This window comes from Denticeps clupeoides, chromosome 3 (genome assembly GCF_900700375.1).
Source record: "Denticeps clupeoides chromosome 3, fDenClu1.1, whole genome shotgun sequence".
Lineage (NCBI taxonomy): Eukaryota > Metazoa > Chordata > Actinopteri > Clupeiformes > Denticipitidae > Denticeps > Denticeps clupeoides.
The window spans coordinates 27293689-27319911 of record NC_041709.1 but is presented as its reverse complement, the minus strand read 5'-3'; the positions used below and the strand labels follow the sequence as shown (position 1 = coordinate 27319911).

Below are 26223 nucleotides of genomic sequence, written 5' to 3'. Positions count from 1 at the left end.
TGAAAAGAAGAGCGAGAGGCAGAAATGCAATTGGTCAAAAAGTCAAAGTCAAAGTCAGCTTTATTGTCAATTCTGCCACATGTACAGGACATACAGAGAATTTAAATTACGTTACTCTCAGACCCATGGTGCTTACAAGTAACATTAAATACAAAACAGTAACATTGAATACAATTTTTAAAAACACCATATACAAATAAGGGCACATGGTGGAGAGTGCAAAACCATGTAGTGCAACAGAGGTAAGTTTAAAGTGACAAAGTGACAAGTGAGGGAGTTGGCAGACCAAAGCTGCACAGAGTGACTGGTGCATGGTCAGTTTGTGTGTGTTAGGGTTCAGAAAGTTTGTGGAGCAGAAGAGGGGAGTGAGGGGAGTGGGGGCAGAGCCGGGAGGGAGTTGAGTTTCCTGACAGCCTGATGGGTGAAGCTGTCCTTCAGTCTGCTGGTCCTGGCCTGGAGACTCCGCAGTCTCCTCCCTGATGGCAGCAGGCTGAAGAAGGTTTGCATTGGGTGGGTGGGATCAGCTGCTATGCCGAGGGCTTTCTTGGTGAGGCGTGTGCTGTAGATGTCTTGGAGGGAGGGGAGAGGGACACCGATGATTCTCTTAGCTGCTCTGATTATGCGTTGGAGAGTTTTTTGGCAGGACGCATTGCAGGCTCCAAACCACACAGTGATGCAGCTAGACAGGATGCTCTCGATGGTTCCTCGGTAGAATGTGTACATGATGGGGGCTGGTGCTCTTGCTCTTCTAAATTTGCAGAGGAAGTAGAGACGCTGCTGTGCTTTAATGCAATTAATTCATTATTTAAAGCGTCAATATGAGAAACCTCTATAAAAGGAAGCACACAGTCCTGTCTGACGACCCTTTAAACCACTGGCGACCAAACATATCTCCAATACTCCAAACCACCATCAGTTGGAGAACAAATCAGAAATATCACTGGTGTATAACTCTTCAGTTCAACATTACCTTGCTCCTTGATTATGTAACTTGTGGCCATGTTTCAGACATTGTTAAACCAGGGCATGCGTACATTTCTTCAAGTGAAAATTGCAAGCACCATTTACCACCCAATTCTACCAAACAAACAGTTCAGGTTTTCATAATTGTTCACAGCTGACCAGTACAATTTAGAAATGGAAGGAATCTGTCAAATTTCTACATTTCAACTATATAAATGAATCAGTGTGTTTAGGGGAGGGTTGCTGAATGTGTCATTAATTTTTATGATGAATCCAGGAATAGCCACAACATGCTACTTTATGATTGGCTGTTAGGTGGCTATTAAATCAGGACAGATATGAAGAAAACACTGTATGCCTGCTCAGGCTTCGTCCATTAAACCTCAACAACAGGACACCTTGGAGGGAGGTCCTGCCTGAGACCTGGTCACAGACAGGTTTAGAGTAATAAGAGGAAATACAACACATTCACTGGCTACCTTGAAATTACCCAGGGAGGTGGTGCACTGAACATGATTGTTAAAAAGCTTAGAATATGCCCTCTGGGTAGCGTTATTTCTTGTTATAAAAATGTAATGGTAATTCATTTATTTTTTATTAATAAAAACAAATTAATTGCACATTTTTAACAATTAATGAATCATTATTAATCTTGAGTAATTTTTGAGACCAAAGATTGCTTTAACAGTGGATGCAAGTGACAGTATATTTCTTGCTGGTCCGGTGGAAGCATTGACAGAGATGCTCTATATTCAGTCTAAATGGATCATGTGCTCTGAAATGCATTTAGAAAGAAAGTGTTCAAACCACTAGCCAATCAAATGCATTTATGCAATTACCTGGGGTAAAAAAACAGCCAGTCAGTTGGCTTTATGCCGGCTGTATTGTCAATTTGTGAGAAACAGTGATTGGTTGCCACGCTTGCACTCTCCAGAGGCACCTACCATGGAGCATTGCCCCGGCATAAGTCCGACTGATTGGCTGGCCATTTGTATTTTAACAGCCCCGAATCACACATACGATAAATGCACAATTCAGTTTGGTTGCACATGACATTAGAACATCTTAATGTCATCATTATTACTCTCTTTCCCACACTCACCTTTGTAATATTTGGCTCTATACACCACCACAATGGATATCAAATGAAACAAACAAGATGTGCTTTAACTGACTATCAGCTTTTATTTGAGGATATTTACATCCAAATCAGTTTGCATATGTGCCTCCCACTTGTTAAGGGACCAAAAGTAATGGGACAATTGGTTTCTCAGCTGTTCCATGTCCAGGTGTGTGTTATTCCCTCATTATCCCAATTACAATGAGCAGATAAAAGGTCCAGAGTTCATTTCAAGTGTGCTATTTGCATTTGGAATATGTTGCTGTCAACTGTCAAGATGAGATCCAAAGAGCTGTCACTATCAGTGAAGCAAGCCATCATTAGGCTGAAAAAACTAAAGAAACATATCAGAGAGATAGCAAAACATTAGGCGTGGCCAAAACAACAGTTTGGGACATTCTCAAAAAGAAGTAACCTACCGGTGAGCTCAGCAACACTAAAAGACCCGGAAGACCACGGAAAACAACTGTGGTGGATGACCAAAGAATCCTTTCCCTGGTGAAGAAAACACCCTTCACAACAGTTGGCCGGATCAAGAACACACTCCAGGAGGTAGGTGTATCTGTGTCAAAGTCAACAATCAAGAGAAGACTCCACCAGTGTGAATACAGAGGGTTCACCACAAGATGTAAACCATTGGTGAGCCCCAAATACAGGAAGGCCAGATTAGAGTTTGCCAAACAACATCTAAAAAAGCCTTCACAGTTCTGGAACAACATCCTATGGACAGATGAGACCAAGACCAACTGCTCATGATCCTAAGCATACCACCTCATCAGTGAAGCACGGTGCTGAAAATGTCATGACATGGGCATTGTGGAACTGGTTCTCTTGTATTTATTGATGATGTGACTGCAATGAATTCTGAAGTGTTGGACAATGACCCAAAGCATACTGCAAAAGCAACCAAAGAGTTTTTGAAGGGAAAGAAGTGGGCTGTTTTGCAATGGCCAAGTCAATCACCTGACCTGAATCCGATTGAGCATGCATTTCACTGAAGGGAAAATGCCCCAGGAACAAGCAGGAACTGAAGAGTACAGTACAACAAGCAAACTGTTGTAATTCCTACACCGTTCACCTGATTTGGATGTAAATACCCTGCTGACAGTCTGCAGTTAAAGCACATCTTGTTCGTTTCATTTGATATCCATTGTGGTGGTGTATAGAGCCAAAAAATGTCCCAATATTTATGGACCTGACTGTAGATATGGAAATAGAGTTTATACTCTAAGTTGTGTGAACACAACTTATACTTATGAACACAACTCGTAATTATGCATCAAATTCTGCCCTATCAAGGTGACACTTACTTGCTGTCTTGGCATGGGTTGGGGCTTATGAGGGTAACAGTGTCATTAGCACCGGGGTTTATTGTCTGGTCACAGTGTGTGCCACTCCAGCCAGGCTGGCAGTGACAGAGGGGGCCGCTGGCGCTGTCGGGCTGGCACAGGCCGTGCAGGCAGCGCAGCTTGCGGCACGGTTCACAGCCGGGCACCACGCCCGACTGCATGTGAGTGCGGGTGAAGTCCTGCAGCTCGTTGTTGATGTAGAGGTGACTGATGCAACCGTGGAAGCTGGAGCCGTTGTTGAGGGTCCAGATGCTGGGGTAGGAGGAGGGTTGAACAGTCTCTGGCATTCCTGGACTCAGAGAAACCAAACAGTGACATCAACACAACATAATAAGACAAAAAAAACAAACTGTAGGACAAAGAATATCTCACCCCCGACGTAGAGCGGCGTCTCCCTAGAGAGAGGAAGAGGATGAGCCAGGCTGTCCAGCGTAGTTGGCAGACCTCCATCGATCGACAGGTTCACCCTTCGGTCAAAGGTCACCAATTCCACGGTGTGAAACTGCCCATCATTGACAGTCTCAGTGCTATGGAAATGATAACACAGACCGACCAGTGACTAAAAAAGCAGAATCGGCAAGGTTAACAGGAACACGAGTGTGACCTTTGTGACCTTTAAGATGACCTGTAAATGGTGTTGCTGGGCTGCTTGTCAGGGTCATAGGTGACTTTGACATGGCCCTGGTGGAGCTCCACGGTGATGGGGTCGTTGTCTCCATTATACAGCAGTACACCATTCTCTTTTGCAGTAGAAACCTGGAGGAGTCCCACAATGCATGGTGAAATAATGAATATGAATGTTCGTGTGCGTCAGTGTGCAGAACATTTGTTTGTTGAATGATGATAATTGCTGTTTGCGTGGGTGTGTGGGATTTCGCATGAAAACAATATAAAAACAAATTATACACCGTGTGCCAGCATGGCAGTCATGGTTTATTGTGTTTACAGCTATTTATGTATTTAAAACTAAACATGTATGAATTATGTAATTTTTTTTTTGTATCTTACCAATTTCCTGTCTGCTCCCACTTTTAAAATTCATCTGCAGTGTGGGTTGACGAGTGAGATGGGAAACTGGGAATTGTTGGAATTACTTGGAATTGTGTGCTGAGAGAGGTAAAACTGAATAACAGCTAGTGTTTACATGCTCATTGTAAAATTGTGCAGAAGATGTTTAGGGTGGTAGTACTACCATTACTATCATTGTGTCCCTGAGCAAGTGTCTCCAGGGGGACTCTCCCTGTAATTACTGATTGTAAAATGCTCTGGATAAATGCTTTAAATGTAAAATGTAAAACTGTAAATTTACTGTTCATTTACTGTGTGTGAGTATAGATCCTGACATGGAAGTTCATTAAACTTATATGAATTTTGATCCGTGATGTTTAAATACAATAATTGTCAATAATCAATAATTGTCAATAATAAATAAATATTTTGCTCATGCTTCACTGTATGAAGCGTTTTTAAGTTCCCTCAACTTAACTTAAAATGAAAATGAAGTCTTCATAACTGTCAGGATTGACTGCACCTGGACACATCCCCTGTGCCCAATCCAGACAACGGTTAAAAGTCTGTGACTCCGCCCCTTCTGCAGCGGCGACATTTTGATGAACTCTTGTGGAGCGTGCAACTGTGTGTTTTTGTACCTGGCAACCTTTTTGAGTTCTGGCAACCGCCACACACCTGCCGGCTACTTCATGTTGTTCCACGTTTAAGTTTAAATGTTTCAGGCCATCGCACCTTTTTCCTTTATTGTTTATAAATAAATCCTTATTTCCCAGCATGTCCCGCCTCTGCGCTTCCTTCCCCCCTCAGCTCGCTGTCGTGACAATAATTCCATGGGCGTGAACTTTCGCAAGTGTTGTTCTTTGTTAACATTTGGATTGTAATATTTCAATCTTGGCAACATACTTGTATCTATTTGAGATAATATCCATAAAGTTCCAGGCTGTACCTGCAGTGTAATGTTGGCCTGAGGCCAGTTTTTCAGGTCTCCCAGCAGCAGATATGAGTCCCCATCCACAAAGTTCACACTGAACAGCTTCTCACAGTGCTGGCCCTCGTACCCAGGCAGGCACTGGCAGATCACCTGGCTGTCCTTCTCGACACAGGAGGCGCCATTTTCACACCGCACCCCTCCACAAGCTGAAGGCAGCACAGATGCCACCTCACATAACCGACCGCTACAGACAAAAAAAATGAGAATTTGAGAGGGGGAAGGGGGTAGGGTTTCTGAAGATGACAATTACTCACAATGTATGATCACAATGTTTAAGAAAATGTATCTAAGAAATAAAGCTGGTTAATCTCCTCAGGGCACCTATGGAGACTGTCAGTTCAGCTCGGTCACCTGTATCCTGGTGGGCAGACGCAGGAGTAGCCGTCAATTTGATCCACGCATTCTGCTCCGTTCTGACAGTAGTGGCCCACACACTCATTGAAGTCCACCCCACAGTCATCACCTGTGAAACCTGGTGGACACACACACCTGAAAAACACATTTTTACATTTTTGTGAAGGCACATAAAGACACAAAAGATGACCCTATGTCACCTCATGAAACAAGAACAGAATGTACCAGAAATTAACACCAAAGCATCTTTATTATTTCTTTAAACAAACTTCTTCATGGCCGTGGTGATCTTGGGCTTCGCCACATCCTTGAAACACTCATACTCCTTGTTTTCTTGCAGGGTCTTCATGAAAAAGCTGTAGCCACCCTGTTGCTATCAGGGCACTTAATGACATTTAATACATTTTTCCACCTCCAACTCAATTTGTTTTTCATGTGCAATAAGGTTTTTCTTCATGTGCAATAAAGTTTTTCTTCATGTGCAATAAAGTTTCTACCTCACCCTTTCATTTTATATTCTGTATAATATTTTTTATATTAGTATATAGCTTTTTTTATACCTCTCTGGCAATAAAGATATTCTAATTCTGTTGTCCCTATTTCCATGCTCTGAGCTGGTCATGCAACAGAGTTGGTCCTCACACTTTCATTTAGACGGGCCCATTTCCAATTTTGGCCTTATATATTAATCAATTCAAGTTAAAGCCTCCTGCATTGGGAAGTGCGTGCTCCAGGTTCCTTGCATAGTTGTGTGATTGGCAGCATTTTTCTAGCAGATGTATACAGGGAGTGCAGAATTATTAGGCAAATGAGTATTTTGTCCACATCATCCTCTTCATGCATGTTGTCTTACTCCAAGCTGTATAGGCTCGAAAGCCTACTACCAATTAAGCATATTAGGTGATGTGCATCTCTGTAATGAGAAGGGGTGTGGTCTAATGACATCAACACCCTATATCAGGTGTGCATAATTATTAGGCAACTTCCTTTCCTTTGGCAAAATGGGTCGAAAGAAGGACTTGACAGGCTCAGAAAATAGTGAGATATCTTGCAGAGGGATGCAGCACTCTTAAAATTGCAAAGCTTCTGAAGCGTGATCATCGAACAATCAAGCGTTTCATTCAAAATAGTCAACAGGGTCGCAAGAAGCGTGTGGAAAAACCAAGGTGAAAAATAACTGCCCATGAACTGAGAAAAGTCAAGCGTGCAGCTGCCAAGATGCCACTTGCCACCAGTTTGGCCATATTTCAGAGCTGCAACATCACTGGACTGCCCAAAAGCACAAGGTGTGCAATACTCAGAGACATGGCCAAGGTAAGAAAGGCTGAAAGACGACCACCACTGAACAAGACACACAAGCTGAAACGTCAAGACTGGGCCAAGAAATATCTCAAGACTGATTTTTCTAAGGTTTTATGGACTGATTAGTCTTGATGGGCCAGATGGATGGGCCCGTGGCTGGATTGGTAAAGGGCAGAGAGCTCCAGTCCAACTCAGACGCCAGCAAGGTGGAGGTGGAGTACTGGTTTGGGCTGGTATCATCAAAGATGAGCTTGTGGGGACTTTTCGGGTTGAGGATGGAGTCAAGCTCAACTCCCAGTCCTACTGCCAGTTTCTGGAAGACACCTTCTTCGAGCAGTGGTACAGGAAGATGTCTGCATCCTTCAAGAAAAACATGATTTTCATGCAGGACAATGCTCCATCACACGCATCCAAGTACTCCACAGCGTGGCTGGCAAGAAAGGGTATAAAAGACATGGCTTCCTTGTTCACCTGATCTGAACCCCATTGAGAACCTGTGGTCCATCATCAAATGTGAGATTTACGAGGAGGGAAAACAGTACACCTCTCTGAACAGTGTCTGGGAGGCTGTGGTTGCTGGTGTTGATGGTGAACAGATCAAAACACTAACAGAATCCATGGATGGCAGGCTTTTGACTGTCCTTGCAAAGAAAGGTGGCTATATTGGTCACTGATTTGTTTTTGAATGTCAGAAATGTATATTTGTGAATGTGGAGATGTTATATTGGTTTCACTGGTAAAAATAAATAATTGAAATGGGTATATATTTGTTTTTTGTTAAGTTGCCTAATAAATATGCACAGTAATAGTCACCTGCACACACAGATATCCCCCTAAAATAGCTAAAAATAAAAACAAACTAAGAACTACTTCCAAAAACATTCAGCTTTGATATTAATTAGTTTTTTGGGTTCATTGAGAACATGGTTGTTCAATAATAAAATTATTCCTCAAAAATACAACTTGCCTAATAATTCTGCACTCCCTGTATAGACTGTATCTATAGCATCCGTGAGTCATCTAAAATGGACTTGACGTGTTCCTTATATACTTTATTACTAACTGCATTGCGTGATAATGTCTTTGGTGACCGTACTGCTAGACCAATCAGAATTTGTATTACCGGTCAGTTTGATGTCATCATTGACAGCTGTTGGACAGATTTAGACCACTGAGTTTTGTTTTAAGGTGTCTGATTACCATAAGTAAAACGGAACGACTGATTTACCACAACGCAGTGGAGTAAAAAGTAAGATATTTGACTTTGAAATGTGGGAGTTAAAGTAAGAAGTCTCTCCAAAGGGAAATGCTGTAGTAAAGTACAGATACATGAAGAACACTAGTGAATTACATTACTTACTGTCCACCTCTGGGACATATATCTGTGTGTAAATAGTTTTCTTACCTGGGTCCATTAGCAGTGCTAATGCAGGTAGAGTAGAGCTGGCAAGGGTTATAACCTGAAGAACATACACCTTCTTCTTCCTCACACCTCAGACCTTATTTAACACACACATACACACACACACACACACACACACACAGGGAGAGAGAGAGAGAGAGAGAGAGAGAGACCTACTTAATAGAAATACTAAACACTGCAGTGTTTTCCAGTGCCGGGGTGTAAGCATGCTGGATTCATTACCTTTGTAGTGGGCCGGACAAACACAGGTGTAGTTTCCCACTTGGTCCAGACAGGTGGCGCCATTCTCACAGTCATGGCTCTCACACTCATCCACCTCCACTTCACAAAAATAACCCTCATATCCAGGAGGGCAGGAGCAGCTGAAAGAGAGCAAAGCATGTGTCTTAGTTTGGATCTGTTACATTACATTATTGTGATGTTAAGTAAAAAGTGTAGAAATATGAAGAATATAAAATAAATGTGCATTATTGTGTAGCTGTAAAGAAGGTCAATGGACATTTAAGTGTGTGTACACTGAATGGTATGGATGCAGTTTTTCTGTTGCCACCTGAACTCTTTATGGTCTTCCAAACTGTGACAGGTTCCTCCATTAGCACAGGGATTACTGACACAGGCATCCACAGGGACTTCACAATTCGTACTCTGGAAAAGCACAACAACAAATGTACGACTAGGTTCTTGGGAGATATTTAATCGAAAGGGTTGTCTTAAAATGGATTATGCAGGTTTGGTATCCAAAAGGTATAATGTCTGAAACACTCAAACACTGGACATTTTCTCTGTGCCAGTGCTGGTTTTACTGGTTTTTGTTAAATCAAAGAACCAGTTGTATAAACCAGAATCATTTTAACTTTCATTTGGCAGGCGCCCTTATCACACGCAACTTACAGATGAATGGGAAAGCCCTATACGAGAGCTGTAACCAAGGATTTGTACGGCATGCAGACTCAGGAAAGGCCATATTTCTCTTCTGTTATGCAAGGCAACATGACCTGTAGAGTAGTAGAAGGTCATCAGTCATTATAACCACATTTATCCTCGGTTGGAGTGAGATTCTGAAACTATTAGTTTCCCTTGGTGAGCAGTGGGCAGACATGAACGGCACCCGGGAAGTAGTGAGTGTTTCAAAGGCTGCTGAAATTACCGGCAGGACATACACACCAAGGGCAGAGTGGCAACTCTATCTCCTCAGGTGATATGGGTGTTTCTCTTGAAGACTTTCTGGTCTGAGATAATGTGGTCATTCTATAGTCTGAGATCTGAGACTTCTTCATAACCTGATGTAGGAGAGTAGGCATTCATCCCACCTCTCTTGCATTTGATTTAATCTTATTTGTGTTCATGCCTGTTCATGCCAGGGGATCAACCTACAAGATCTGAGCTTGTCACCAGGAATGTGATGTGGATGAGATGACCTTTATAAAATGGCAATATAACAAAGTACAGCTATAATGAACCACCATAAATGACCATTAACGACAACAGAGAGAGTGAATTCTCCTTGAGAAATTAACATTAATATTAATGCTGTTTGATAACTTTGACAAAAAACATTATGGCTGAGCTCCATGTACCATTAAATACCGGAAGCACTGGAAATATTGGAAACACTACAACGGCAATTGATGGCAGTGACCCAAAAGCAGACATGTCAGGGTAACCACCAAATAGGTCTGGGCTGCTACCTTGAAACCTGCTGGGCAACTGCAGCGGTAAAGGTCCATTGGGTGGGGGTGACATCGACCCTGGTTCTGACAAGGGCTGGATAGACATGGGCTGCACTTCATTAGAACCATCGGGTCTACTGGGCCTAGGACACACAAATGCAAACATCATTCTATTATCGAGCTGACAAAGCCTCAGAAAATTGCAACATCATATGAATAAAGCACATGACCAGTGCTACACGGCAGACAAATTTCAGTGTTTGTGTGTTTTTTCAAGCACTTAGAACAGCGTAGAGCAGTACAAACCAGATACATACAAAAAAAAAATTAAAAGCACACATCAAATGCATATCATAAAACAGAGCATCCTGACATACTGCATTTTTCCATAATTTAAGATATTTCTATTGTTTTGTTCTACAACAGGTTGGACACTGTTCACTGGTGTCTTTACATCATTTATTAATACATCCCTATATCTTACCTTGACACTCAAATTTGATCCCAGGAGTGGTAAGAAGTAGTTTTCCCTCCAAGCCATATGGTCCACTGCAACGGGCAATTCCAGGCTCCTTATATCCACTTTTCACCCAGTCTGAGAGCCAGCGCAGTCGACAGTCACAATACAGCGGATTGGCGCCAATTGCACTGCATTTACAAAGAATATGTCAGCAGGGAATTATGTTTATACAGTACAATAACTAAGAAATTATCAGCCTCATTATCATAAAACAGACATACTGTTGATAGATCAATAGGTATAGAAACAGACAGGAAACACTACATCAGGCCTAGCACGGGCAGTGGTGACCTAATTGGTTAAGGAAGCGGACCCGTAATGTCGAACTGCCAAGGTGCCACTGAGGTGCCACTGAGTAGTGCTCCAACTGGGGACTGCATGGTCTTGCTGGGGGACTTCAATACTCACGTGGGCAATGACAGCATGACCTGGAGGGGCGTGATTGGGAGGAATGGCCCGCTAGATCTGAACTCGAGAGTTGTTTCATTATTGGACTTCTGTGCAAGCCACAGTTTGGCCATATATCGAACACCATGTTTGAACATATGGATGCCCATTGGCATACTTGGTACCAGGGCAGCCTAGGTTGCAGGCGATGATTGACTTTGTACTCATATCATCTGACCTGTGACCATATGTTTTGGACACTCGGGTGAAGAGGGGAGCGGAGCTGTCAACTGATCACCACCTGGTGGTGAGTTGGATCAGATGGCAGGGGAAGATGCCACGTAGACCTGACAGACCCAAACATATAGTGAGGGTCTGCTGGGAACGCGGTCAAAATGGTCTTCAATTCCCATCTCCAGCAGAGATTTGACTGCGTCCCAAGAGCAGTGGGGGACATTGAGTCCGAATGGACCTTGTTCCACTCTGCAATTGTTGAGGCGGCTGTTGCTAGCTGTGGTCGCAAGGTGGCCGGTGCAAGTTGTGGCGGTAACCCCCGTACCCACTGGTGGACACCAGAGGCTAGGGGAGCCATCAGGCTGAAGAAGGAGGGCTACAGGGCATGGCTGGTGAGTTGCCGAGGGTGCAGCAGTGGCAGTTGCCGAGGCAAAATCTCGGGTGTGGGAGGAGTTTGGTGAGGCCATACCGATTGGCTCCAAAGAGGTTCTGGCAAACCATCCAACGCCTCTGGAGAGGAAGGCAGCAACTCACTCACACTGTTTACAGTGGAGATGGGAAGCTGCTGACGTCGACTGGGGCTATAGTCGGGTGGTAAAGGAATACTTTGAGGAGCTTCTCAATCCCACCGACGCGCATTCCAAGGAAGAACCAGAGCTGGGATACCTGGGTATAGACTGTCCAATCTCAGGGGCAGAAGTTGCTTAGGTGGTCAAACAGCCACACAGCAGCAGAGCCCTGGGGGTGGATGAGATCCATCCTGGGTATCTCATTGCTATGGATGTTGTAGGGCTGTCATGTTTGACACGTCTCTCCAACATTGCTTGGACATCGGGGGCAGTTCCGGTGGAGTGGCAGTCTGGGGTGGTGGTTTGCGTCCGGGCCATGGAACTGTGGACTAGCTCTTTGCCCTTGCTAGGGTGATGGAGGGGGCAACCAATCCACATGAGTTTTTGTGGATTTGGAGAAGGCTTATGACCGTGTCCCCAGGGGCACCCTATGGGGGGAGCTCCAGGAGTATGGGGTGGATGGCCTTTTGTTAAGGGCCATTCAGTCCCTGTACCAGAGAACCGTGAGTTTGGTCTGCAAAGCCGGCAGTAAGTCGGACCTGTTCCCGGTGAGGGTTGCACTCCGCCAGGGCTGCCCTTTGTCACCAGTTCTGTTCATAACCTATATGTATAGAATTTATATGCACAGCCATGGTGTGGAGGGTGGTAAGTTTGGTGGCAGGAGAATCTCATCCTCCTACCTCCAAATCTGAGAGCATGTGGATGCTGAACCGAGCCTTCGTGGTGAAGAGGGAGCTGAGCCAGAAAGCAAGGCTCTTGATTTACCTGTCGATCTACGTCCTGCCGGAGGAGCTGGTGGAGGTGGCTGGGGAGAGGGCTGTCTGGGATTCCCTACTTGGAATGCTGCCCCCGTGTGTGTGTGTGTGTGTGTGTTTGGGTCTGTTTTCAGTTATTTAATCTTTTTTGTTAAGTGCATACAAATGTGTGTGTGTGTGTGTGTGTGTGTGTAAGTAAGTATGTATGCATGTATATATATATATATATATATATATATATATATATATATATATATACACACACACACACACACACACACACACACACACACACACACACATTTGTATGCATGTCATCAGAGCCCTTTGAAAGCTGTTACCAGTAGATTCTTTAAATTGGATTCCATGTTTGCATTTCAGTTCATCCCTCAAAATCCTCAATTGTAAAAGCAGGATCCTTCCCACAATGCATCCTGCTGCTAGGTACATGATGCACACATGCACAGTCATTCAAATAATCATAAAGAATAAATGTTTCATCAAATCCCTGCTTTTTTGTTATTTTTTTAATAGACTGAAGTCATTTTGTGGACAGCTTTAGTTGTGGACCACTCAGTACAGGGATCACTACCAAGAGCTTCAGTTCTGCAAATGTTCTGTTACAAGAGATTCCAAACAAACTTGTCATTTGTCAAACGTGTCAAATATATCCTCCTCTTAACAGCTGTTATTGCAACCAGATCAATATTATTCAATACATCTGTTAATGGTAGTAAAATTGATCATGATCATGTAAGCAGCTAATAACGCACCAGATAATGTAGATTATTGACCATTCAGCTTTTTCTCTCACAACTGAACAGTTGTAGTTTTCCCATCACCAGTAGATGGCCCTTTACCAGGGGATCTGGTAAAGGGCCAGATTCCCAGAGGTTTTTAGCACTTGTTGGCCCCTTTGGCCAGGTCTGAAGTTATGTACTTAACAAAAAGTGGAGACCTGGCCAAAGGGGCCAACAAGTGCTAAACACCTCTGGGAACTCCTTCAAGACTGTTGGAAAACCATTTCAGGTGACTACCACTTGAAGCTCATCGAGAGAATGCCAAGAGTTTGCAAAGCAGTAATCCGAGCAAAGGGTTTTTTAGAAGAAACTGGAATATAAAACATGTTTTCAGTTATTTAATCTTTTTTGTTAAGTGCATAACTCCATATGTGTTCATTCATAGTTTTGATGCCTTCAGTGAGAATCTACCAATGTAAATGGTCATGAAAATAAAGAAAATACATTGAATGAGAAGGTATGTTCAAACTTTTGGTCTGTACTGTATATATATCACAAATGTGTGTGTGTGTGTGTGTGCGCAGAACAGTGTGTCATCTTGTTCTGCGATGTCTCACACTATTTTCCACCATTACAAGGTCAGCAGATGCACATGTCTGACCTGTATACCTGTACATCCCCCTTGTTCGCCTAACAGAGATACATGACTGCATGATCCCTGCAGATCAATTATGGAGGACAAGCGTCTTTTTAATTCCAGTTCAATAACATGGCCACAGAGCACTTGGCTTAAGTGTCAGGTCACAGTGACTGAGTCTAAATACACGCACACATAAAATACACATTCAGACACACGCAGTCCCTTCCAGACCACTTGACCTGCACTATTCAGCACTGAGATGGTCATAAGTAATATATCGCAACAAAGGACATATACATATAACGAAACAAATTTACTTTTACAATCAGTAGTCATATGAACAATCCCCCTGGAGACACTCAGGGTAAAGTGCCTTGCTCAGGGACACAATGGTAGTAAGGTATTTTTCTTCTGTTCTGTTTTAATTGTATTCTACGCAGCATTCTGGTCAGTATGTACTGAGGACAAATACACTTTACAAATGAATACTTACTGGTAAGTGGGGTTTGTGGTTGTCTGGTTTATACATGAGTATTTTACCCTCTAGGCTGTTACCACCCATATTGCCATCTTGACAGCATGCGGGACACTTGCTCAAACACTTTGTACACATGCAATCACACGTTCAGGTATAGGATTGCAGTAGTTTATGGATCAGTGTGTGTTTTGTGAGTATTTTAAGGGATGTAGCTGCTGTGTGTGTAACTCACAGGTGTGACAGGAATGCAACATCTCTGAAGATCCCTTCATGCAGCTCGGAGATGTCGTTGCCATGGAGTGATCTGAGAATAGATGGTGAAAGAGAGGTCACACTTCAGCTCTCTGTAAAGATTTTCTCTCCATTTAGCAGTATGCTGAATGCAATGTGGAAGAATGTGGGACACTGTTGAGGTGTGAGATGCTTACAGCAGCCTGAGAGACCGCAGTCCCGCAAAGGCCAGAGGAGGGATGCAGCGAAGTGCGTTGTAGCTCAGGATCCTGCAAAGAAAATGACACAGACACGCAAACACTACTTATACAACAACAACTATTTATTTTCATATAGCCCAAAATCACAAGCGGTGTGTCTCAAATGACACCCCTCATACTTAGACCCTCTGTGGACACAATGAACAACTCCCTGGAAAACTCACATGGAGAAAAAATGGAAGAAACCTTGGGAAGGAGTAATTTAGAGAGGAGAGCCTGCAAGAGCATGCAATGGGCAGCACTGCGGTGTTACTGTTAACACTGGGTTAAACATTATATCGAAGATTGTCCATGCTGATGACACTCCTGCTTGTGGGCCTAGTGTTGTGGTGAGGCTGGCCATTCACACTTCCTTAGTAATTCATAAATGCCTAAACACGGCAAAGCTGGACATGTTTATTATTCAAGTTTTAGAAAGATATGTGATAGAGACTTACAGCGTAGTAAGTTGGCTCATGTTGGCAAAGGAGGAATTGGACAGGGAGCTGATTCGATTGTTGCTCAGGTCACTGAAACAGTTAAAGCAGATTCAGCCAAAATTAATGTATCTGACTTCTAAAGACAAAAGTGAATACACCATCACATTTTATTATATATTTCCATGGGACAGCACTGAAAATGTGACACTTTCAAGCATACAAAAGTGAAAATGTCCAAATTATGCTCAAAGTGTTAATAAATTGTGTGGCCACTATTATTTTCCAGCACAGTGTTAACTATTTTAGGGTGTAGTGAAATTAAAGCTTTTTCATCTTCTAAACAGTAAGACACTGTTCATTGTTCAGTATAAAATAATAATTAGAAAAAAATGAAAGATGTGCTTAGGGGTTGGTCTTCCAACTCTGTAAAATAATGTAATCTAATATTTGAATAAAAATAAGGACATACTGCAATAAATGTTTTATGTAAATCAATGTTTGACATGTTTTTTTTGTTACATTAACAAAATCGCTTGCAGCATATAGATAAACAGTCATTAAGTTTTACATTTACATTTACATTTACAGCATTTATCAAACGCCCTTATCCAGAGCGACTTACAATCAGTAGTTACAGGGACAGTCCCCCTCTGGAGCAACTTAGGGTTAAGTGTGTTGCTCAGGGACACAATGGTAGTACGTGGGATTTGAACCAGGGTCTTCTGGTTTGTAGGCGAGTGTGTTACCCACTAGGCTACTACCACCCAAGTTTTCTCTGGTTTGTATTGGTTTCCAAGACATTTGAACATTACTGTATGTAAAAGAAGCAGAGAGATAAATACATGATGAAATTGCTAATTGTATTAGATTAAATAAACACACAAATATTTCAAAATTACCATATTAATTGCTACAGTTAACTACATTTTTAACATGCTAAAATAAATGTGCTGTTTGTCTTTGGTCAGATCTGTGACACGGATGCAAAATCATCAAAATCAATCCCTACATAAAGATTAATTAAAGGAGGTTTATCTTTTGCATGCGCATTTACATTATTTTAAAATGGAGACAAATGGTTACTAAGGCTGGACACAGAGACATCAGGTGTGACCACAGGACCATGTCACATCAGCCTTAGGTGGAACTGCAGGCTGTTTAGTCTGTGTGTGTGTGTGTGTGTGTGTGTGTGTGTGTGTGTGTGTGTGTGTGTGTGTGTGTGTGTGTGAGTGTGTATGTGTGTGTGTGTTGAAAGGCTGGCAGACACTCACACTAGCTGGAGGTGCTTAAACGCTGAAAGCTCTTTGGGCACCACGGTGAGCTGGTTCCCGTCCAGGTACCTGTGGAGAGATGCAGGCAGGGACAGCTGAGCAGATGGAGGGGATGACCTGTCTCACTGCTTGATCCAGTTCGTGCGCCTGAGATTTGGCAGGCGCTGCTTTACTGAGACCATTTTTTTTGTGCTGCATTGAAACCCTGATAAAGAAAACTTCTCACAGCTCAGTGACATTGCGTGGGATTCCCCTCGGCAGGCTGTGCAGATGTTTGTTGCTGCATCGGACCACTGTTTCCAGACAGGTGCACTCTGCTGGGCACTGCGAGCGGGGGACACAGCGGCCATCGTCCACCGTGGCGCCTGACCACATCGGAAGAGAAAGAAAGCAAATTAGAGGAAAACATGAGCAAATCCACCCACTCACTTTCCATTACTGCATAGTCCTGTTACTCAGGGTCACGGCTGCTGGAGCCCATCCCGGGAATTCAAATACACATGGCGAGAGGAAACTGGAGAACCTGGAGGAAACCCATGGCAACACGGGGAGAGCATGCAAACTCCAAACACACAAGGTTTTATTTAATTAGATGTAATGTAATGTGGAGAAAACGTGTGTTTTGGGGTTTTCGCTCACCCTCTTCACAGTGGAAGTCGGGCAGGACCACATCCTGCAGGGGGATCTCTCTGAGGAAGGAGGGGTTCTGGCAGCGTGGGTTTCCTGTCACAATCTGCCTTGTGCGCAGCCACTCTCCCAGCCATGATAGATGACAGTCACAGTTAAACGGGTTGGCCAGCAGGTTCCTGAGGAACAGTGAGATGGCTGAGATGCTGTCGGCTTAATCACATGCAGCCAGAGAGAGAGATGGAGAGACAGACAGCTTACAGAGTGGAGAGGTTGGGCAGTGTGTCGAAAGCTCCGGGCATAATGGTCGTCAGTTGGTTGTCATATAAAGACAGAAGGCGCACGTTTTGAAGGCCAGTGAAGCTGCCATTATGGATGCAACTGATTCGATTATTTCGGAGCATTCTGGACAATGGAGAGAGAGAGAAAACCTGATTTCGCTCAGTCTTGTAATTCAAAGTCAAATTAAAGAGACAGTGTTGAAGTCTAGATTTGAAAATGGAGCCAACCTAATTTCTAAAGGTAGACTAAAATCGTGAAATCTCAGTCACCTCTAGTTTTTCTGTATATCTTTGGCACTACTGACAACTTCTGTTCAGAAGAATGGAGTGAACGTGAAGTTGTGTATGAGACAAGCAGCTCAGACAGATTTGAAACCCTATAGTAAAATCTAGAATTTGATTCTGTATTTCACTGGAAGTGAATTCTTAGTTGGTAAAAGCAGCTCTTAACAACCTATAATATCTGTTTATCAAAGAATAAATTGGATTCAAGGATAACTACTAGATTTTTAACAACTGGACTTGTTGGATTTAGCCAACATATGACAGTGTGACTACATTGCACTACATGATATGATAATGATGAGCTAAGATGCCTGGCCACAGGTACTTACAGCATGCGTAAGCCCTCCATGCCGCGGAACATCCCTCCACGTACCGAATCCAGGTGGTTTGCTGTGAGGTGCAGCTCCACGACAGAGCTGGCTCCCTCAAAAGCTCCATCCTCAATCTCCAAAATCTTATTGTTACTGAGGTTACTGCAGTTAACAGAAAGTAAGCCTACACAGTCACCTGGAAACTTCACAATAGGTTTTCATTCATGCACCTGCTTGTGTGAAGCGTGTGAAGAACATACATTTTCTTCATATGAGATAAAGCTCTGAAGGTGCCTGTAGCTTCCAGGACTGACAGATCGTTGTTGTTGAGCCGCCTGTGAGCCGCCAAATAAAATAACGAATCACATTAGTTCAGGTCCGAGTTTGTGTGTGACTATATGAAGGAGTGTATCTGGATCTCACAGCTCTGTAGTGGACGTGGGAAGGTGCTCAGGGAACTTGGTAAGGCGTAAATTGGAGCAGTCCACCACACCGGCTTCACAGCGACACTTGGCTGGACACACTGGCTTACTGTTGCAGTCTTTATTCAGACGAGTGTCCTCAGTGCCTACAGGAGAACCACACACACACACATATAGAACACAGCAGGCACCAGAAAAATCCAGACACACTATATACAGAAATGGCATAGAGGATACATACAAATTAATGCTACTGTACACACTAGATGCTTCTTACCCACTAGAGCCTAGTGGGTAAGAAACATGCCTATGAATCAGGAAACCACAAAGTTACAGGTTCAAACCCCACGTACTACACTGAGTGTCCCCAGGGCGACTGTTCCTGTCACTACTGATTGTAAGTCGCTCTGGATAAGGACGATTATTGCTGTAAATGTAAATGTAAACATATCTTCACCCTGATAAACACGTATATGCCTCAAATTCCACACTCTAAAACCAAGACAAATCTAGTTGACATTAGAGGTACATTGTATGAGTGCAAAGGAGCTATTATGGCCTATTACTGTCACTAATTGTTTGCGCTGTGGCTTATGAAAGATGGTGATAGGTGACATTTGTTTTTCGGAACATGTCCGAAACAAACAATACTCATCAATTTTGCAGAAAGTTGTATGATTACATTCTAAAAACTGCACTTTACTGGCCCAGTTGTTGAATCTGGAGGAATGATCATGGGGACAACGTGCCAAAGGTAATCATACCAGAGATCCATTAATGCAGATAACCAAGGATCTCTAACTCACCTGGAATATAGTACTGCTCTTTGGCTGAAATGGAGACAGAAGGAATAACACAGTTAGTTATCATATAGATATGAGATGAAGGGTAAAGTAAAATATGAAAATCAGAAATATGAAATTATCAGTTAGCAGCGCAGGTACAGTGGTAATCTGATATGGGGGCACATCATCCAGTTATCCCATACACTTATCCTCTTCTTCACTTTGCTCTTGGCGGAGGCGGACGCATCTTTTCTCTCTCCCTCCCTTCCCGGTTTTCCTGCTTGCTCCTTCGTCTAGTCTACTGTCTCATAACTTGAGAGACTCTCCCAGCCCTGCTCTCTGAACTGAGGAAATCATGGAATTGGTCAACTGGTCTCTCAATGCAACTGACGCCACCTTTTCGAAAAGAAATCCAGGTGCGGGAGAACCTGAGTGGCCTTCTGGAACGTATGCAGCTGGGTACATCATGTACGTTTGAATGGCGAGGCTTGCAGTTCTTTCTGTGGAAGACCTCGAGGAAATCTCCCTTTTCGGAATCATGATGACAGGTCTTGTGCTGATTGGATTAGGCACTGCCCTGGTTTATAGAAGATTGGAAACGGTCACAGCCCCTCGAATCCCCACTGGGCTAGCCAGGATGGTGGAAAGAGTGGGCAGAGCTGTTGACGCTCAGACTGTGTCGATCAATCATAGATTGGACAACATAACTTACGCTTCCGTCAGCTTCATACCCCCAGAGTGGACATGCAGGTCTGCTGAACAGCGCCCCCAGTGGCTGCATGACCAGATGGCTGTTTGTTTGTGCTGGACTATCCCGAAAACCCTACAGCCCTCCCCTGGTGCGAATGACTTTTTATGTTGTGTCGTGACCATGTACTTATGTTACTGAGGAGATTTTTTTCAAGTTTCTACGGTGTACTCCCTACTGGACCACAGTCTAGGGACTATTTTTTCACTCTCCTCCTCTCTCCCCATGTAATTCTGTTTTCTCTGTTTTTCCATATCTCCTATCGCCCTGACCTGTCTACCCCCATATGTAATGTTTGTGTATATGTACGGTTTGGTTGATTAGCAATTTTTTGCTGGTACTTGTGACTAGTGATATGGTGTATTGCAACCGCAATAAAGAGTTCTCATCATCATGACATGATGCTGTTACATTTACTTGTTTTGCATGAATCTTGCCTAACTAAAATAATCTGTATGACTACGTTCAAGAAATGCAGAATTTTCATACATAATGTTAATGTGCCAAGATCCTGTAAAATATAGCAAGTCAGGTCTAGAATCAGGCCTGTCTTTTGTACATTTGTCTGCATTCTACCTGAGCAGCGGAACTTCTTGCTCTTAATCTGGCTGATGCGTTTGTTGGCGAGTCGGCGGGGGCTGGAGCAGCGAGCGCCACTCGTCTCTATGGGGTTGGAGCGTAGGAAGTCGGCCAACCACTTCAGACTGCAGTCGCACACAAATGGATTCTGAGCCAGATGACTGAGAGAGAAAGACGGAGAGAAACGTGACAGGAACATGCCCCACGTAATAGTGCCCACATGTACCCACATAATGTCTATATTTCATGTGTAAATATTTCTGAACGACATTTAAAATGGGAGGAGCCCAGAGCAATGATTGATGGCTCTCAGCCCTCCCAAACCTCTAGCCCTTGTTCTTGGGCTACATTTACATTTACGGCATTTATCAGACGCCCTTATCCAGAGCGACTTACAATCAGTAGTTACAGGGGACAGTCCCCCTGGAGCAATTTAGGGTTAAGTGTCTTGCTCAGGGACACAATGGTAGTAAGCGGGATTTGAACCTGGGTCTTCTGGTTCATAGGCGAGTGTGTTATCCACTAGGCTACAACCACCCCGGGTTGCCAAATCTAGCCTCTTTTACAGACATCTTGGCACCGTGTCTGCTATGAAACCAAACAGGTAGATTATCAGTGCTTTTATTCAAGAATTTTAACTGCTCCTTCAAAAGTCCCTAAGTCCAAATTTTGTTAGCAGGGAATTTATTAATATATATCAGTGTATTTCTGTGTATGTTCTGTATGTATATATACTGATGTGTATTTGTGAGGTGGTAGTAGCCTAGTGGGTAAGACACTCGCCTGTGAACCAGAAGACCCGGGTTCAAATCCCACTTACTACCATTGTGTCCCTGAGCAAGACACTTAACCTTAAGTTGCTCCAGGGAGACTGTCCCTGTAAAATACTGATTGTAAGTCGCTCTGGATAAGGGCGTCTGATAAATACTGTAAATGTAATTGTAAATGTGAGTATAAGTGTGTATAAATGCACATGTGTGTTTTTGCATGCTCACAGTGTCTGAATGGCTCTCAGTGAGCTGAAGGTGCCTTTGGCCAGAGTCTGGATCTTATTGTCATACAAAGAAAGCAGTGAGAGGTTCTCCAGGTCCTGAAATGCACTGGAACGGACACAATGGATCTTATTGGCATTCAGGAGCCTGTATCAGACGAGAAGAGGAGAATACAGCACGCGTATCAAAATCTCAGCAGATACAACATCGCAAACACTCAAGTCCAACGTTACTGTATCAGTCACACACTCACAGTAGCTCCATCGCAATCAGACCATCAAACACCCCTTTGGGCAGGTCAGTGATCTTATTCCCATAGAGAACCCTGCAGAATCAAACAGATCAGTGGCACAGATGGTTAATATTATTTGCAAATTTGACCAATACATGGACCTTATTAAAACATATCAAAAGAGTTATATGAAGCTTACTGAAAGTAAAAGCATCACCTATAGCAAAACAACTCCCAAAGAAACTGTAATGATCACCAGGAATGGCTGAAAATCTTTCTCTTTGAACAGAAAGTTTAGGCCACAGGTGATGAGAGTGACACAGGACGTGAGCCAGACAGGTTGTGTTTGGTGTTCAGTCTAATATACATAATAAACTGTGGACAGAAGTGGGTAATAATTCTTCACAGTGAACCCATGTATAAACTCACCAAAGAAGTAAACAGAGATTTCTTTTAAAAAAACAGTCACTTGATTAAGAACGCTTACCTTTATACATTCATCCACATCTCAATATAATTATCAGCCTGTTCACCAGAATGAGTAGCAGTGGATGTTAGTGTAACCATTAAAAAAAAATCTAGTTAGCAGTCATACTGTAGTCAGAACCTGACTGCTGATAAAAAGCTAGACAAGGGGACATTTACCTCTTTACACAATATGGACACACCTATAGATACACTCATATGCAGAACATTGGAGCCTGAAAAGGTAAATCTTCAGAAACGTGCAGGTGACCCACAGTAATTCCAGGTATGAATTATTGCTATCAGTGATCACTCACAGTTGTTCATAGTGGTGGCTTTACAGGAAAACTAAAGCCTCCTTGTGTCAAGCATCATTAGATGTCATATGCAGAATAGCTTGGTTAGTAAGTCTGCATTAGCCCTTGAGACCGTGTAACCACAACAATTTGGTACATTGTTGACCCAGCACTAAAGGAGTGTATTTTCCCAAGAGTTTGAGTTCCAACAATACATGAGTTAACCACAGTCACATTACACAGAACATGTCAACCGGGCAGACTGAGTCTCACACACAAACCTACTTAACATACACACAAGATTTTATCACATGTACATACAGTGAATTGAGGGACCGAAGGCCTTGAAAAGCATCTGGTGCAATCTCTGAGATCTGGTTATTACTCAAGTCTCTGTTGGAAGAAGAGGAAAAATTATACAATTCAGTCTTTCACTTCTAAATCATCACTTTCTTACATGTTTAAACCACTGGGAAAAAAATAGACTCATGTTCTAGTGGTGGATTGTTCCAAGAGGAAATGCTTGTGGCTGGGGGCCTGGGATCAGGGAGCCACATGATCAAAGTAGAGTCAAAAATAGAACCCAAGAAGATACCAGGAGGCACCAGAACCTCCCATTACAGTCATAACCTGTCAAAGTTTATAGAACTTGTCAGCTGGACCAGACACCTATTCCATTCATTTAAATTTATATTTATGGCATTTATCAGACACCTTTATCCTGAGCGACTTATACTCAGTAGTGACAGGGACAGTCCCCCCTCACTATATTGAGGAATCAGCTATCAGGTATAAATTGATATTGATGTTTTGTTCTCTTCAGCCTGTGGTGATATGCATGGTTAAGATGTTTTCCATTTCTGTTAGAGGGTTGTGAAGAAATGGACTGTGAAAATGTTGACAACGTCATTTATATGGATACACCTTAATAAAATGGGAATGGTTGGTGATATTAATGTCCTGTTTGTGGCACATTAGTATATGTGAGGTGGCAAACTTTTCAAGATGGGTGGTGACAGTAGTGGCCGTTTTGAAGTCGGCCATCCTGAATCCAACTTTTGTTTTTTCAGTAGGAAGAGGGTCATGTGACACATCAAATTTATTGGTAATTTCACAAGAAAAACACTGACCACTTATAAAATGTGTTCAACGTCACCAACCATTCCCATTTTATTAAGGTGTATCCATATGAATGGTCCACCCTGTAGAATCATTGCTCTGACCCCAATGAAGAGGGGAATGAGTAAATGATGGAGTGATTTAGAGGTTTAGAGGGCTTCCTGCATGTTTGAAGGCTATTACAGCAGTTCAAAACCACAAGATTCTCAGTATGTATTTGTTGAAGGAAGGCAACATGGAGGAGGGCATGTATCTGGATACTGGACTAGTCCAGTAAAGAACCAAACATATAACACAGTAAAATGTAGTGTTAGGATTTATCAAGAACATTGTCTAATATGAATTATTAGAGAGCCACTCTCAACCCAGGATAAAGTGGGAACTAGCAGCAAAATAAAGCCATCTCAGTCCCATAACCTACATCCCAATGAAAACCTGTGTGTTGAGTGGATGAGGACAATACTCTCACATTCCCTGCACTTCATTTTAAAACCTAACTAAAACCTAAGCCTCAGTGCAGTTGTATTGACAAAGGCTGTTGTACAACGAATCAAATGTAAGGGTTCCAAATAGCATTTTTAATAAAAAAATCCTTATTTAATTATGAAGGATTCTGTTTTTTTCCCCAGAATACATTTATTTGAATTAAAGGCAGGATTTAAAATGATTTAAAGAGTGTACTGTATGCCCATGTGTATGTTTGTGGATTGCAATAACGATGCTGATTTCACTTTGGTGCAAAGAATGCCTTTGAATTTCTCTGAATAAATGAAGTAATGATGTCAAGTACAGCGGTGTTGTTGGCTGTAATGTGTTTTGGTTTTTGCTGAATGGTGCTCGTTTGGTGGGTCCTGGACTAAATGAACACTAATAATAACCGGCTATGTTCCTACCAGGGACTGGTGTGTTGAATCAGCCTGGTTTTCAATGACTCTGATGGACTAATTGGTGGAGACTGGGTATTGGTGGTGGGTAGGTTTGTATGCCTTATAAATAGGGCCCACCTTGCATCGTGAGGTGACGAGGAACCGGAACCCGTGACGTCACCAGCGGCGCGAACGGCGGCGACGCGACCAGACGCCGGACCGTGACCGGCGGCGTAGTGGAGGATGGAGCGGCCAGCGGCGCTACCGCCAGTAACCGACAACCGTCGGAGTTGCAAATTCCGGTTAATGCGTTATTGTATGTGGACCTGTGGCAGTCTAGCAGCCCGACGGTGTTTGTGTTGCAGCGGGATCGGCATATAGCGACGGCGGCCGACGAAAGAAGGAAGCGTGGACCGAGTGGAACGGCGCCTACTCTTGTTACGTTTTCATTCATACGGCCTGGCCGGGAACTGGGCGGAGCTTGTTGCCTGGCCGGGAACTGGGCGGAGCTTGTTGCCTGGCCGGGAACTGGGCGGAGCTTGTTGCCTGGCCGGGAACTGGGCGGAGCTTGTTGCCTGGCCGGGAACTGGGCGGAGCTTGTTGCCTGGCCGGGAACTGGGCGGAGCTTGTTGCCTGGCCGGGAACTGGGCGGAGCTTGTTGCCTGGCCGGGAACTGGGCGGAGCTTGTTGCCTGGCCGGGAACTGGGCGGAGCTTGTTGCCTGGCCGGGAACTGGGCGGAGCTTGTTGCCTGGCCGGGAACTGGGCGGAGCTTGTTCGCGGGATCATGGACTTCGTGATCCGGCGCAGCTGCGGAGTGGAGCGCTTGGAGACCGACGTGTGAACAATTCCGGTTTGACAATTCGTGTGACCATTTGTTTCGTGGGTTTGGGTACACTAGTTTTTAAGATCTTTCTTAGTAGATAATTTAGTGTATGGGGGTTAAGAACCAGTCTGGTTTGTCACCATACTGATTTTATTACCCACCCAACCCTCTTAAAATGTGCATTTGTGGTGCTTCACTTGCAGTTTGTAAACGTGTGTTTGGTGTGATCTCCGATTTCTGATTTGTGGGTTTGTACGTGTGCTCTGAACTGTTGCCACCACCCCCGGTACACACAGCAAATCGTGACATCAACCCTGCAGTACTAGTGAGGTGTAACCGTTCCTGGCAGTGTTATTCTCATATTCGTCCCCAACATGCATCTTGTCTTTAAACAACAAATAAAGTGTACTGTTTGAATTATACCTTGCTTGTTGCCTGTGTCTGGGGTGGACCAAGTGGGAGCATTTAAGTAACCTTACGGTCACAACAATGACATTACTTTTATGGATAAAATGTGACACTGATTTATCTTTCTGTGGACAAAATGCAACAAGTGATTTGAGTCATATCATTCATTTTGTTGCACATATTGCATATGTAGTTTTTTTTGCACTTGACACTTGGTGCCGCATATGGTTTAGCTTATTTCTTTAGCTCATTTATATGAAATGTGCCTTCTATATCCTGGAAATTCATTGTCAAAA

General features: G+C 43.4%; 1 protein-coding gene across 2 annotated transcripts in view; it reads right to left on the bottom strand.

The window, feature by feature from the left end:
- Positions 1–26223, bottom strand: part of slit1b (slit homolog 1b (Drosophila)) — a 51048-nt gene that overhangs the window by 1291 nt on the left and 23534 nt on the right. For both annotated transcript variants that reach the window (XM_028973233.1, XM_028973234.1), the window contains 25 exons: positions 23032–23103; positions 21971–22042; positions 21721–21864; positions 20723–20886; positions 19420–19443; positions 18615–18759; positions 18452–18526; positions 18210–18353; positions 17576–17719; positions 17327–17493; positions 16914–17052; positions 16688–16756; positions 15435–15506; positions 14935–15006; positions 14739–14810; positions 10668–10831; positions 10202–10326; positions 9064–9158; positions 8736–8875; positions 8496–8589; positions 5786–5923; positions 5390–5618; positions 4058–4188; positions 3805–3959; positions 3394–3721 (listed from right to left, as the gene is read on the bottom strand). In XM_028973233.1, the coding sequence (XP_028829066.1) occupies positions 3394–3721; positions 3805–3959; positions 4058–4188; positions 5390–5618; positions 5786–5923; positions 8496–8589; positions 8736–8875; positions 9064–9158; positions 10202–10326; positions 10668–10831; positions 14739–14810; positions 14935–15006; positions 15435–15506; positions 16688–16756; positions 16914–17052; positions 17327–17493; positions 17576–17719; positions 18210–18353; positions 18452–18526; positions 18615–18759; positions 19420–19443; positions 20723–20886; positions 21721–21864; positions 21971–22042; positions 23032–23103 (3174 nt within the window). The remainder of the gene's footprint in view (positions 1–3393; positions 3722–3804; positions 3960–4057; positions 4189–5389; positions 5619–5785; positions 5924–8495; positions 8590–8735; positions 8876–9063; positions 9159–10201; positions 10327–10667; positions 10832–14738; positions 14811–14934; positions 15007–15434; positions 15507–16687; positions 16757–16913; positions 17053–17326; positions 17494–17575; positions 17720–18209; positions 18354–18451; positions 18527–18614; positions 18760–19419; positions 19444–20722; positions 20887–21720; positions 21865–21970; positions 22043–23031; positions 23104–26223) is intronic.